Source organism: Elaeis guineensis, chromosome 3 (genome assembly GCF_000442705.2).
Source record: "Elaeis guineensis isolate ETL-2024a chromosome 3, EG11, whole genome shotgun sequence".
Taxonomy (NCBI): Eukaryota; Viridiplantae; Streptophyta; class Magnoliopsida; order Arecales; family Arecaceae; genus Elaeis; species Elaeis guineensis.
This window is the reverse complement of record NC_025995.2, coordinates 94,573,357-94,588,579: the sequence shown is the minus strand read 5'-3', so window position 1 is coordinate 94,588,579 and position 15,223 is coordinate 94,573,357. Positions and strand designations below refer to the sequence as shown.

At 40.0% G+C, this 15,223-nt stretch overlaps 1 protein-coding gene across 1 annotated transcript; it reads left to right on the top strand.

Annotated features, from left to right (window-relative positions):
• Nucleotides 1–1,596: 1,596 nt before the first annotated feature.
• On the top strand, nucleotides 1,597–14,436 carry LOC105041772 (pectinesterase 31). Its single transcript, XM_010918797.4, has 7 exons — nucleotides 1,597–1,719; nucleotides 1,837–2,222; nucleotides 2,336–2,440; nucleotides 2,534–2,611; nucleotides 11,863–12,050; nucleotides 13,455–13,628; nucleotides 14,053–14,436. Exons 2-7 carry the CDS (start codon nucleotides 1,980–1,982, stop codon nucleotides 14,213–14,215), a joined length of 951 nt encoding a protein of 316 aa, XP_010917099.1. The 5' UTR covers nucleotides 1,597–1,719; nucleotides 1,837–1,979; the 3' UTR covers nucleotides 14,216–14,436.
• Nucleotides 14,437–15,223: the final 787 nt, after the last annotated feature.

Here is a 15,223-nt window from a genome sequence, read left to right as displayed (position 1 = left end):
TTTCGTGCACGGTAACTTCGGATGTGATCACATAAAAAATATATGAGGGTTTCCGGGATAATGATTAGAGACCAATAGTTATGGTTCAAAACTGAGAACAAAATGATGTTGTGACAAGCAGAAAATCCATCTGTTTCAGATAAGTCATTACCCTCAAGCCAAGCCAACCATGAGTTGATTCTTAAGACAACATTCTAAGTTGGTTCAATCTTTTTCTTTGTATTTCCCATATATTTTGTTTCCCCCTCATGTTAGAATTCCTCAAGCTGTTCGTAGACCTGCTGTTCAGGAACGGGGGGAAGCTGTTCGGCTTTGAAGTTTAAGCTAAGATCTTTCCAGTTTATATCCAGGCATGTGGAACCAATAACATAAGTTGAATAATTTCACTAGCTGCTGTCTGTGTAGAGTATGTTGCATTCCAGCACAAAAAAATTGAGATCAAAACCTTAAGTTATCCTTGCAACAATTTATACTGTCAAAGCCTCAAACTAGCATAGGAGCCGGATTTCAAAGGCCTTGCGCACTATACACATGAAACCACATCTGCGGTACCATTCTTTTCTTTATGGAGTCTCAGTGGCAATTTTTGGTTCTTTCTTTTCTTCTGTTCATCTTATCCATCCTTCTTTTCAAACATGCTCAACAGACTGCTTTTGTTCCAAGCTCTAGATTTTGCGTTCTCACATGGCGCCATTTTTTATTTTTATTTTTTGGTTAAAATGCCTAATCCACGGTCAGAATAATCTCGATGCTTTTTTCTTTACTCTGCCAATTTAGTGAAATACCATACACTAATTGCTGCTGAAGATGGCATTTGTACATAACGTCGGTTATTCCTTGGATATGTCCACAACCTTTGCTGAAAACCCTGCAAAAATTTTATAAATAGTTTTTAAAAAATAAAAGGTTTCATCATACATATGCTCAGTGCTCAATTTTTTGTTTCTTTTTGGATTTTTGGAACTTAAGAAACAGATCACTAAAGTAGTACCAAGCAGCCCCCAAATCTATTCTCTGTTCTTAGAGAGGAAAAAAAAAAGGGGGGGGAAAGTTTATTCTCCTGTCGAGCACAGACCCCCAAGTGGTGTTCCCCTGCTACCGTTTGGAACCACATTCGTCTCCAGACACGTGAATGATATCTTTCAATAATTTTATGACTTCAACTGCTGGGTAGTCCTAAGGGACTTACATTTTACCACAGGCTACTTCAGTAATCAATAAAATCTCTCACTGTATTTTGGCCATTCTGAAGACCATTAGGCCATATTCATGCAGTATATACATAGGATTAGGTCCGAAGGTAAATGCTTATTCTTCTCGAAGTGCTTCCTTTCCTCCGCACAACTCATGTGATGCTTAAAGAATTAAGAGAAAAGAAAAGTGAAAATAGACTCTCCAGTAGCATGGCTCAAACTAATCAATGTAGATAACAGAAAACATTATCAAAATCTTTTCTAAACAAGCACTGAAGCACTTCCTCAACAATATTCATTATTCTACTTCATTTATAGAAATGTAGGATACGTGGCATCTTTTCCTCTAACAAATGACAGAAAAAGGCTAAAATAGAATATGCATATGATCCGAATGAGATTCAAAGATTGCGTGAGACTAAAGCAAAAATTGTACCTCAATCCACGGCCATGGCATGACGAATCTCTCCATTTGATGTGGAGGATGGAGTGGGCTCGGCATCCAAGTAACGACTCGATCGATTCGGTATTTTTTTTTTTTTTTTGTTACCAATCCATCTTTATCTTTATCAGCAGCAACAAAGAGAATCTGTCCGTAAGAGAGAGATTTTGTTATTATCAATCCATCTTTTATCTTTAGCAGCAGCAACAAAGAGAATCCATCAGTAGGAGAGAGAAATGCCGGTGAAATTTAATGACATGTAAACCAGAAAACTACGACCCAGAACAACAAACGAGCACAACAAACCAACGAGAGAGAAACGGAAGAGAAAACAAGAAGCGGCGATGTCGCGTCGGGTGATGAGGGTAGCGGCGGACGGGAGCGGGGACTTCCGGACCGTCCAGGAGGCGATCGATGCGGTGCCGCTGTCGAACCGGGTGCGGACGGTGATCCAGGTGGCGCCGGGGTTCTACCGGGAGGCGGTGTACGTGCCCAAGACCAAGAACTTCATCACCCTCGCCGCCTCCCAGCCCGAGACCACCATCCTCTCCTGGGACAACACCGCCAACCGCATCAACCACCACCAGGTCTACCTCTTCCCACCATCTATTTATTTATTTCTATCCGAGAAGTTCTTTGGGCTTCAGATCGCCGACCATGACTCGCTTATTTGAAGGACCTGCCTACCTTTATCTCTTAGTCATCTCGTGTGATCGGCACGGGGACCTTCGGATGTGGGAGCACCATTGTCGAAGGAGGAGACTTCATTGCCGAGAATATCACCTTCGAGAATTCTGCCCCCCAGGTACCGACTGCTGCCTCCTTTTGCTCCCTGGCCTCGGCTTGTCTTCTTGAATTGTAATCACACGCATCGTGTGGTGATGATACTCCTACGCAGGGTTCGGGGCAGGCTGTGGCGCTCCGAGCGACGGCGGACCGATGTGCCTTTTATAATTGCAGGTTTCTTGGATGGCAGGTGGTACCGATCATCCCTCTTCTTAGGCAGCTTGGACCTTTTTCCTACTCTGTTTATTGCATAAAAATTGCCAGAAGTAGATCTAATTGCAACCACTTGGAATTAGGGACACCGATCTTGCTGGACTCATTCCGACATTTAGGGATATAGACAAATGTGCAACTGATGTCTTGCTTGGGGTTTGTTATTGCTCGTGTAGATGTTTGTTGACGAGGGGCATTGAGGTTTCGAGTTCCTCATCCAGGATTTCGACTTTAATTTAGTTAAAGGGGGCTCTCTTTCTCTTAGTTTCTGCTATTAGTGGAGGTTAGTTATATTGAATGAGCTTTGAGAACAAAATTTTGTGACATAATCATCCGGTTGCTCCTCTGGAGGCATCAATTCGCGGTGATTTACCATTTGAAATGCCTAACCACTCGTTTTCGAACAAATTAGAGGTATACAACTTTATTTAACTAATGTTACTCCATATTATGCGAGGAAGTATTGCTAAAAAGTTTGATGCAAAAAGAGCAAGTCGGCTGAACAATATTAGGGTTAATTTAATAATTTCTTGGTAGCATTATGATTTCTAGTCAAGTTATAGTAACTGGTTTGAGTTGTGAGCAATGGAGATATTTGTTCTAGATAAGCTTTTGATGTGTGACATCATACATAAGGGCAAGATTCATGAATTTTCTTGTCTTTTAAAGAAGTATAAATGAAACTTCATGATTATTTTTCTTTTCTCCAGACCTATCTTTTGATCTTGCATTTGTTCGTTCGAGTGTTCAAGATTCTCTTCAGTGTGATTGGAGTTTTGATTTGCTTATATCTACCTTTATCATCTTTACTTGGAGGACATCACTTGTAGTTCTTCCTATATTCCCTCTTTGCATTATATTGAGCAAAATATGTTGTCCCAATACTGAGCCTCATACCTATGCCATCCTGTTACTGTGTCAGCATAGGGCCCGTTCGGCACACCGAGTATCGGTATATCCCCTTTACTATATACCGGTACCAAATTAGTCCCGTATTGTCTCGTTCGGTGCGGTATGGTAAATCTTCATACTGAGTGATTTCAAAGTAGCAATTTTTGCCTTTTTCTTGTTTAAAAAAGAGGAAATCTTTTCTTGTTTGATGTCTTGTTCTATGAAATGGATTGAAACACAAAGCACTACTATTACTGTTAAAGGTTGAAAGTTTTTGAGTCTCTGCCCCTTCTTTTCTTCATATAGACAACCAAATATCCCTTTAACCACAACAAGACTATGTTTTGTTTAACCAAAGAGTGAACGAAAACAGGGTTCTATTTTGTTGCTAAGAAAGTGAGATAAAAAGGTTTTTAGATAGGAATTTTCTTTTCAATTTTTGAAACTGCAAGGAACATTCAAGGAGAAAACAATAAAGGGCCAAAATTTTCTCTAAGAGGCTAGGAAATTTTCTACTCCAAAAGGTAGCAATTTTGAGAGAAGATGACAAATAAACAAGTCATTCAGTTCAAACCATCATAACCACTTACATCTACGAGCTTCTCTATGAATTTCTAAGTAAAACCAAATGTGAGAAAGTGCCATTTCTCTTTTTTTTTTTTCTCTGCTATTTTTTTTTTAACTAAAGTTTTATTTGATCTTCTCAGCAAGCAGATAGAGACTAAAATTATGGAAGAAAATATTCTCTTTTTTTTTTTTTCTTTTGCATATGTTTGGTTGAACTCAAAATTTCAAAAAAAAATATGGTCAAGATATAGGTATGTTATCCTTTTTTGAGATGCATATTTGTAATTGTCCTCAAAACCACTATCTTGAAAAAAGAAGAGTTAATCTTTAGAGAAAATTTTGGATCTTTGTTCTCTCTTCAATGTTTCTCCTTGAATTTCTTGCTAACTGCCAAATAGCAAGAAAGAGATTCCCCCAAGTCTTAATTGACCAGTCTTCTGAAAATAGAAGGTTATATATATTTTAAGTTTATTGGCATGGATTATGGAGGTGGGTTCTTGATGTGATCCCTTTGGGCAAGGGTTTTACAAAGGGATCAGTGGACCCAAGTTGAGAATTGTTGGCTTTAAAAGGTTTGTGCTTGCAAAACTCAAAAAAGAAATTCTATCTGCTCATGCTTCATAGTTTGGGGAAAATGATAGAAGAGAAAAAGCTAGAAGAATTAGATATTTAGGGGCTTCTAGGTTTTATGATGTTCTTAGAAAGATGGAATTGAGTCAACATGAAAAAGAAAAAAAAAATCTTTTCTTTAGCCTTATAGGGCCTGAATTAATTTTCTGGTAAGAAGGTTCCACACAACAGATGGTAGGAGATTGTATTGACTATTGATTAACTGATTTATATCAGTCTAATTAGTATTGATTTTCTAAATTAATCTAGGATTAAATAATGGTGTTTTAGAATATGGGTGGGGAATAGAAACTATGGTCTAAAGTCTGCTAGGACCTGACTGGAGAAATATAGAAATTGGGCAGGGGAAATACTAATTCAAAATTTGACAGATGACTGAATCTCAAAGTTTCGTTTTTTACCTTATTTCTTTGGAGAGATTGGTGCAGTGAATGGTACACTCCTCCTAAATTAGTCTAGGATTAAATAATGCGGTTTTGGAATATGGGTGAGAGATAGAAACTATGGTCTAAATTCTGCTGGGACCTGACTGGTGAAAGAAAGAAACTGGATAAGGGAAATATTAATTTGAAATCTGAGAGATGGCTGCATCTCAAAAACTTGTATAAGTTTTTTTCTTCAAGCTGACCATGTTTCTTTGAAGAGATTGGTGCAGTCACTGATAAACTAAGTATGCGTAGGACTCATAAATTAGGAAAAGGGGAAATGAAAACATACATGCCATAGTTTCCAGTATTTTAAAAGGCAGTTATGGTATATGGGCTGTCAAAGGACCACATAATGTCTTTGTGGTTTGCAGTGCATATCCAGTTATTGTTTTAACTATTTAAAATAAATATAATATATTAAGTCCAACAACAACAACAATGTCATCAATATTCTTGGATGGCAATTTGTGCTTATTGCTTGGTACATAATGGTTAATAGCATGGAATTCTATATTGGGCTGAACCGTCCGGTACACCCCGTATCGTACTGGTATGCTGAACCGTTCCATACCGACATAGGCATATCGTACTGTACTACATACAGACACTATAATAAATTTCATCAGTATAGGGTCCGGTACCAAGACGGAATTCCTTAGTTAATAGCAAAAATTGTAAAATAATTAATATTTTAAAATTACTAATACCTGTACCAGGCCCTGAAAACCCACATCAGAGCTAACTATTAGCTTGAACCAGCTTCTGTGGCTCAGGCCGATATAACACTAAGCTATCTATGTGGCTTCAACATGCTAAGCAAGCTCATATATTGGCTGTGCAATACTAAGCAGGTGATATATTTGGCCACACACTGCTAAATGGACCACCTTTTTGATTTATTTGCAGAATGACCTAATATGGTAACCTCATATATGCAATACAATAGTTGGTCCTGATGGCTAGAATAGAAAAACTATCAATGGATCATTCCAAAGCAAACAAAACCACAAACAGTTGCTACGAGTTGCTAGTAGGAAGGAAGGGACTATGTTTCTTGGACCTCTTTCATCTTAGACCAAATAGTAACATTACCTCTACATGAACAAAATCACATGCTACTTGGGTTCTTCTATATGCCGGACAAATTGGTGCCACACGTGTATCAATTCTTGTATGGCTACCGATTCTTTTATGATTCTTGCAAATGAAGAATTCTCATTTATAGAAAACATATCAAAGTATAACAACTTATGATTGTTCTCTACTTCTGACTGAAACATCATAAAAGAAAATTAAGAGTAATAAGGATATCATACAGATATATTTATTTAAAAATAAATGGCTTTGATCCAGGGATTATCATGCTTAGATAGATGAGCAACATCATAAGGCAAGGCTTTTCATTTAATTAGTCAAATACATTATTTTTGATGTATGCGGTAATAAAAATTTATGAGTAATATGGGATTTTGTCCTTTAAAGGATTTATTGTTGGGAAAAATGCTTTGAATTCGATCCACAAGAACGAAAATCCAGATGCGGAGAAGCCCAGCTCGAAGAGCACGTTGCAAGGAGCCCGGTGGTATGTTTGTGGCTTACAGCGCGTGGCCCAATGGGGCCCGCAACACGCAGGCCTGCAGGATGGCCCACAAGCCCGCGAGGCACTGGCCAATGGCCCAGCAGCGCACGGGCTGGCCACGGGCACGCGACCCAGCTGGCGTACTGCGGTCCACGATGGATCGGAGGTACATGCGAGAGCGTGTGGATCGAGAGCCCATTTCCCCTGGGTTTCGCGTAGTCCATGGTGGACCAAAGTCAATTCCCAAGGGATTTCTCACGGTTCATGGGATTTTTGGTGGATCGGGCGGTGCGGATGCACGATCGGACGGACGAGAGACGATCTGGGAGGTGATCCGACAGCTCTGGGAGGCCCCGATCTTGATCTGATGGCTGGGAAGCTTGATCGGGTGTGATCAAGCGGTTGAGAGGGCTTGCGGTGCTGATCGGATGGTCCAGACGCATCTGGAGTCCGATCAGGAGTCTTTCTTCGATGCAGTTTGGGTTTTAGGGCCTATAAACAGACCTGTGGGCGAACAGAAATCGAGAAGAAGCCGATAGAGGCTCTGGCAGCAGCCGAGAGGAGTTCGGCGAGCGTCAAGCGTATGCAGCCCACAAAGCAGACGCAAGCAGAGCATCGAGGGCAGAGCACAGCGTCAGGCAGAGTGAGGCAACGATCGTGTGAGTGGCCTTGAGGCATGATGTAGCAGTTTGCTCCACAAAAAGCGTCCAGGGATGTCGAGGATTCTGGTACTGGCAGGCCTGTGAGAGGATCTCCTTGGGGGATTTTGAAAGAGCTTTTGTGAGGGTAGCTTCTAGTTGAGAGAGGTTTGTGTACGGAGAGTTGAAAGAGTAAGGATCTCTTCTTGCACTTGTTTTCTCTTTCATAGTGAAGCTTGCATGCCCTGTGGAGGTAGCACTTGGGCTATTCCACGTACTTGATTGTGTATTTTTTTTTTATTTATTCTTTCTTCCTGCCGCAACTGGTGGTATCGGATCCACAACAATTGATATCAGAGTAAATGATATCACAACAATTGATATCATAGCCGGGCTGTACCAGAGCACGTGTTGTGGCGATGGTGATCAAGATTGAAAATGGAGAAGACAGGCGCAATCAAGGTGGAGATTAACTGCGAAGGATTGATCAATGCTCTCTTGTGCAAGGAGCTGTCTACATGAAGGATGCCAGTAGGAGCCCAGTGCGAGGTGGAGCTCCAGGTGGAGGTGGATCGGGTACGAGATGGAAGATTCGGAAGAATGATAAGTGACGTCGTCAAGATGCTACCCCGAACAGGTCTCAGGTCAGAGGATATGATGGAGATCAGATCGAGCAGCCTGACTCGACTTCCATATTTGTCCATCCATGAGTAGCATGCGTTTGCCCTAAGACATGGAGGCGAGAAGATCCAAAAGCTCTCAAAGTCAGATGGAGGCGAATGTCGAGTCAAGATGGAGATTATTAAGAGAAATATCTCGAATTCAATCCACAAGAGTAAAAATCCAGATGCAAAAAAGTCTAGCTCGAAGAGCGCATCGCGAGGAGCCCAGAGGTATGTTTGTGGTCTACAGCGCGCGGCCCAATGGGGCCTGCAGCGTGCAGGCCCGCAGGATGGCCCACAGGCTTGCGAGGCGCCGACCCATGGCCCAGCAGCATGCGTGCTGGCCACGGGCGCACAGCCCAGGCGAGTGCGCAGGCTGGCCCAACGGATGCACGAGCATGCGGCCTGTGGTGTAACGCAGTCCACAATGGATCGGAGGTCCATATGAAAGCATGTGGATCGAGAGCCCATTTTTCCTGGGTTTCGCGGGTCCACGATGGACCGGAGTCATTTCTCAAGGGGTTTCTCATAGTTCATGGAATTTTTTGTGGATCGGGCGATGCAGATGCATGATCGGATGGATGAGAGACAATCCAGGAGGTGATCCGACAGCTCTGGGAGGCCCCGATCTTGATCTGATGGCTGGGAAGCTTGATCGGGCGCGATCAAGTGGCTGAGAGGGCTTGCGGTGCTGATTGGACGGTCCAGACATATCTGAAGCTCAATCAGGAGTCTTTCTTCGATGTAGTTTGATTTTAGGGCCTATAAACAAGTCTGTGGGTGAACAGAAACCAAGAAAAAGCCGAGAGAGGCTTTGGCAGCAGTCGAGAGGAGTTCGACGAGCGCCGAGCATGTGCAACCTGCAGAGCATCGAGGGCAGAGCACAGCATCAGGCAGAGTGAGGCAACGGCCGTGTGAGTGGCCGTGAGGCATGATGTAGTGGTTTGCTCCACAGAAAGCGTCTTGGAGCGTTGAGGATCCTGGTACTGGCAGGCCTGTGAGAAAGTCTTCTTGGGGGATTTTGAGAGAGTTTTTGTGAGGGTAGCTTCTAGTTGAGAGAGATTTGTGTACAGAGAGTTGAGAGTGTAAGGATCTCCTCTTATATTTATTTTTTCTTTCATAGTGAAGCTTGCATGCCCCGTGGAATTAGCACTTGGACTATTCTACGTACTTGATTGTGTGTTCCTATTTTATTTCTTTTTTCTTTCTGCGGCAATGGGTGGTACCGGATCCACAACAATTGGTATCAGAGCAAGTGATATCACAACAATATGATCTGATTGTTTCAATTGGTGTTTGTTGGACTCTCTCCCATAAGTTGAATAATCCATGCTATTCCATATCAGTCAGATAAAGATCCAACACTTTCCAGACTTTTAGATTCTGACGGTAGATTTTAAAGATTTGCGGTAAGTTAAACCCTTCTAGCAATGAGTCTGATCCACCACGTAATGTTAGTGATGGGTGATGGGCCTTCGTTGATTCTAGACCTTGGTTAAATGTTGAAGATCTAATGATTTTTATTGAAATTTTTTATAAGTCGAATAGTCCATGCTAGATCCATATTAGTTCATTATACTGAATCAGTTATCCAAAAAATAGAGATTGATGAAGACATTTCTAATAGTATCACATTGGGTGCATTAAGTAATTTTGTGGTGCTATAACTTTCACCAAACTCCAAGTTGTGCAGATCCCTCAGTCAAAAGATCAGTGCAATTTTAGAAGCTGAATAGCAACTAGGGGAAATTATCTCTTTTTTGTTGGATAAATAATCTGTTAGAAAAGTAGTTGATTTGGGCTGAGCTTCTTGTAGCTTTAGTATACAGATTTTGCCACAAAAAGGGGAAGGGGGAAAAAGTAGGATGTTGTATTTATTTTATGATGTGAGCATAGAAAAATTAGATGAGTTTTAGAAAGGTTATATTTGTGACTTTGCTGGGAAATGGTTGCTCATGCAATGACACTGAAGTACTCAATAAAGAGTGTTGGAAGACAATTTTGAGTAGGGGATGGAGCTGAGTCCTGAGTTAGAATAGGTAGAGATTTTCAAGATATTGAGCTTGATCTTTTATAAATCAGACTGTCTCTCAATATCTAGCTTATTCTTTATTGCTTCTAAGATGAACACTGATATCAAACTCTGTGATCTTACCTCTTTGTCTAATGCTTCAAGTGTAGGGGAAGTTTGGAGGGCTGCTTTGTGCTTGCCTAAACTTAAACTGTAACTTGTCTAGATTTCACAGCAAGCCCTTCTTGTACTTAAAGTTGCCTTGGTTAGAAGAGGGTTCACTCAGTTTGACAATCAGTCACAAAGATCGTTTTGAGTAGGGGATGGAGCTGAGTCCTGAATGAGGATGGGTAGGGATTTTCAATCTATTGAGCTTTATCTTTTAAAAATAAGACTGTATTTCAATATCTAGTTTATTCTTTGTGCTTCTAAGATGAACACTGATATCAAACTCTGGGATCTTACCTCTTGGTCTATACTTCAAGTGTAGGGGAAGTTTGGAGGGCTGCTATGTGCTTGCCTAAACTTAAACTGGAACCAGATAGATAGTTATTGTTACTTGTCATCTGGCTTTCTAGGTTTCACAGCAAGCCCTTCTTGTACTTAAAGTTGCCTTGGTTAGTTGGTTAGAAGAGGGTTCACTCAGTTTGTCAATCAGCCACAAGTATCTACATTATTACATGGATTCTTCTCAACCTAGAATCGTGCTTCTTGGGTGACTTTGTATTGATGGGTCCAACTTGAGGGAATGAACAATGCTTTGATGATGGAGAAAAGACTGGAATTGCTGTTTGCCATTCCAGCTTGGTTTTGAATCAAACTTGTTTCCTTGTGTCAAAATATATATGGTTTCAAGGAGTCATTGATGAATCAAAATTTTGAAGTATATGAATAACCTAAAATTAGGATATGGGAAATAAGATGAGCTTAGAGTACAAGTGCCAAGGTCTAATACATAGCATGACAAGTTGATATTTTGGGGACTTATAAGGCCTTTGCTTGTTCAGGGTACTTGCAATGCTGAAGGCCAGTGCTCAACTCTTTATTTTTTGTTGACACCTAATGAGAAAGGCTGAATTGACAATTGCTTTGGGCATGATGATATGTGATCAGAGCTTGTGTAGTTTTTTTTCCTGGTTCTTAAAGATTGAAAGGAAAATTTTCATGAACCACTTGAGCATTTGGCTTAGCCAACAGTTTTTTATTCTTGTTGCTCTTTCTCATGTTAGACTAGAAGAAAAAATTTGTTTGTAGCATTTTATTGTTAATAAATTCTGTTTGACACTATCCTTATTCAACTGATACCAATAGCAGACATGTGCAGATGCATGTGATACTTTGATATGATAATTTTGTGGTTAAGAATAAATGCATAATTAAATCTTTTAATAATGGTACATGCATTTTTTTGTTTATGGCATTCCTACCTGTCGGGAATAGGCCTCGGACATTATTTTGAGAGCAATGGAGTTGCATCTCATAAAATAGAAGTATATAAATTATTTCCTTGCCATCTAATAAAATAATAGTGTTTTTAAGCACAGTGTCACCTGCGACACAGTGCCTTTTGTGTTGTATGTGTCCTTTATCTCTTTCCTAATTTTAGCATATGATAGTTTCTAACAGATTAGCCAAATTGTTTCTTTGCTCGTACTTTGAGTTCTTTCTTTATTTGAAAGCATAAGATTTGAAGTTCATCTTGATCTCCAAATGGAAACAGCATTACTTGTTTAATTGATCGTTGATGTTAACAATACAGTTAAACTTTTTATTGACTATTTACTTTGATTTCACTTTTTATATATATTTCTTCAAAATGCAGGATACCTTGTATTTGCATCATGGAAAACAGTATCTGAGAGATTGTTATATCGAAGGAAGTGTGGACTTCATCTTCGGGAATTCTACTGCCCTGCTGGAACATTGTCATATCCATTGCAAGGCTGCAGGATTTATAACTGCTCAAAGTAGGAAATCTTCCCAAGAACCAACTGGCTATGTGTTTTTAAGGTGTGTTTGCTTTCCTTCTTTTCCGAGAGATGGTATTGCATTATGCATTACGATTAGTAATTTGTACTCTTTAGTCTTTTGGGTTGATGAGGTATGGTAACATTGAAGGTATGCCTAAATAAGTTTTTCTGTAAGTGTAGATGTGGTTTTAAAATCATCAACAAGTTTCTTCACTTCCTTACAGGCCTTAGCCTTGACTTTAAAGTTCAAATTATTCTTAGTGAAACTAAAGCATGTCATTTCTGTATACCCTAAATCTCTTTTAGAGTTCAAATTATTCTTAGTGAAACTAAACCTTGTTGTTTCTGTATACCCTGAATCTCTTCATAACTGCCTATCAGCAGTTCACAGGTTATTTCCAATTAATTAATGATATTCAGGTCACTTTAAGATGAATGGCATCCATAAAATCATTTTGGTTCAGGGCATATGATGTTCATCAGTAGCTTAGACTCTGTGCTCATGCTTTTGACACAACATTGTTCTATGAAAGCCCTTCTTTCTGTTCTGCAGCTTCTACTAATCAACACCCTTAACATGTGTCAGAGAGGCTGGACGGATTTTTCAAGTAGACTTGCAGTGACAGTGGTATACGATGTAATAGGAATGATTGGCTACAGATCTATACATCAGATTGATCCATTTAGCGAGTTTGTGTACTTCCAAGTATAAATCATAGCTTTATCTTGGCCGAGATCTCAGCCAAGATATCAGTTTGTATCAGTATTAGGCACTCGCCGATAGCTATTCTAGTTTGCTGGCCTGTATTATTTCAGCTGACATAGATCAATTCATCACAATGCATTTTTGAGAAATATAGTGGGGATTCCACCTGTTGGATTCAAACCCGTGACCTCTCCCATGTAGAGAGGGACACCAACCAGCTGGACCAAGTCCAGTTGGCAATATATACCAAGATATAAGCTGATAGCAATGTCCGTATTGCTACCAGAGTTAGGCATGAGCGATGAATATGAGAGGTATTATGTACACTATCATCTCGCAATCTCAGTTTATTGTTTACATGATTTGATAAATTGGCATCTAATTTTGAGAGCTGCACTTATATTCTGTCTTTAACTGAAGGTAACTATAGAACATAACACATTTATTGGGATTGTGCGGCTCTCTGTTGGTTACTTGATTTAAGAAGTTATACTTGGTTAATACTTCTGCATCTTATAGTCAATATATTTACGCTCGACTTATTATTTTGTTGAATTTTATGCATGCTTAGGTGGATTAACATGTGCATGTTGAATGCTTTTCTTCTCATATCTAAATACGAAGGAATTCTTCCATCTAAAGGATCATGTTATTTATTTTTTTTTGGGTTGTTGTTTCTTTTTTGCTACATAAGCTTTATCATGTCTTTTTGGTGGTACTGACAATTGAACCATGCAGATGCGTTATTACCGGAACTAGCAGCAGTTCATATTCATATCTTGGGCGGCCATGGGGTCCTTTTGGAAGAGTTGTTTTTGCATACACATGGATAGATTGCTGTGTTAAACCTGTTGGGTGGCATAACTGGGACAAGCCTGAGAATGAGAGAAATGCCTGTTTTTATGAGTACAGGTATGTACTTCTGAGTGTGTTGAGAGTGTGCTTCCTACCATTCTATTTTAGCAAATTTGGGTGATAATTATGGTGTTTCTACAAAAAATGACAATTTTGATCTGGTTATTTAGGGTTCTAGCTATACATGTGTTGCAACCTTGGTATTGCTCGTTCTCTATGGGTGCTAGAATGAACATCTCGGAACCAACAAATTGTTGATTAAACTTCTTTGGTTGACAGCCAGATTAGATAGTTTTAAAGCACTGCATCAACAGTTAAGCATGATGTTTCAAAAAGGCAGTATGTTTGCTTCCTGGGGGAACAATCATTATCAGTAGAGTGGTTACTTTCTGTTGTTCTTTTGCACGGTTGCGTTGCCATGAAATGCTCGGTTGCAGAAGGTAGTGGTTTTCTTATATTCCTTCTCTAAACTTGTCTACAGATGCTTTGGGCCAGGTTGCTGCCCTTCGAACCGAGTTACATGGTGTAGAGAATTGCTTGATGAGGAAGCTGAACAGTTTCTCCAGCACTCATTTATTGACCCAGATCCGGAGAGGCCTTGGCTTGTTCAGAGAATGGCAGTCAAAATACCAGTATCTGCATGAAGTTATGTGAGATTCCAGGGAAGATGTGCCCTGGTTGATGCGTCCACATATGAAATTTAGTCCTGTTTGACTAGTAAGATCAGGTGGAACAAACATATGCTTATTTTAGATGGACATAGTAATTATGATTAATATTAACCTTGTTATTATGGTGTTCAACTGGTTGAACCCATACTCTTATTTAATTTTGAATAGAGAACATGACTAGATGATTTATAATATATCCTTCAAATATTCTCTTGAGCCAGAATAAATTTTGCTGCAAATATGTGCAGGTTTTGAGGTAAGCTTTCCTTGGGAGCCCCTCAATCATGCATTGTGCGCTCCTGGAATAGTCTGTTGATAATTTTCATTGCTGTTGTCAGAGTTAAAGACCTTGCTTCTGCCCTGATTAAGTTGAAGGTGTCATGGCAGCTGGTCTAGCTTAAGTGTATTGAAATATTCTAGTCGGCCAAATGCAGTGACCTGGCTTTGAAAGATAGACAACCAGGTCTTCAGGCTAGCTAGCTGATCTGGGAAGCCAAACCTCTTTTCTAAAATTGGATTTAGATAGCCTAGGATTTACTAGGAGGCATTCTTTGTTCTTGGAAAATATTGCTTGCTGCTGCTTTTTGGTTAACAGAATATTGCTCTCTCTACCACAAACTTAATCTCCCGAAGATCTCTAGAATTTTAATATGGGAATGTCCCTGGCTGTGGTCCCATCTTCGCCATGTATTTGTACCAGATGCCTAAACTAAAAGCTTGTTTTAGGCATGAAGTTCCAGCACTGGTTTTGGTCCTCATATAAGCTTTATTGAAAAACATTTCATCGAAAATCACATCCAGACCATTTGGAGACAGTTTCCATACTCCCCCCTCTCCCTTGTACTTACACTTTTACTCCTAAATAGGCAGCCCGAAGTCTTTCCGACACTTCTAAATAGGCAGCCCGAAGCCATTCTGCTGGTAATCTATAGTTGCTGGTTGCTAGTTTTATTATATTCTTTACCCAAGAAAGCTAGGATT

Excerpts from the sequence above, each read along its gene's own strand:
- LOC105041772 (XM_010918797.4), top strand. The coding sequence starts at position 1,980 with ATGTCGCGTCGGGTGATGAGGGTAGCGGCGGACGGGAGCGGGGACTTC. Across the intron at positions 2,441-2,533 it reads TCGAGAATTCTGCCCCCCAG|GGTTCGGGGCAGGCTGTGGC; the intron begins GTACCGACTGCT and ends ACTCCTACGCAG. Across the intron at positions 12,051-13,454 it reads ACTGGCTATGTGTTTTTAAG|ATGCGTTATTACCGGAACTA; the intron begins GTGTGTTTGCTT and ends TGAACCATGCAG.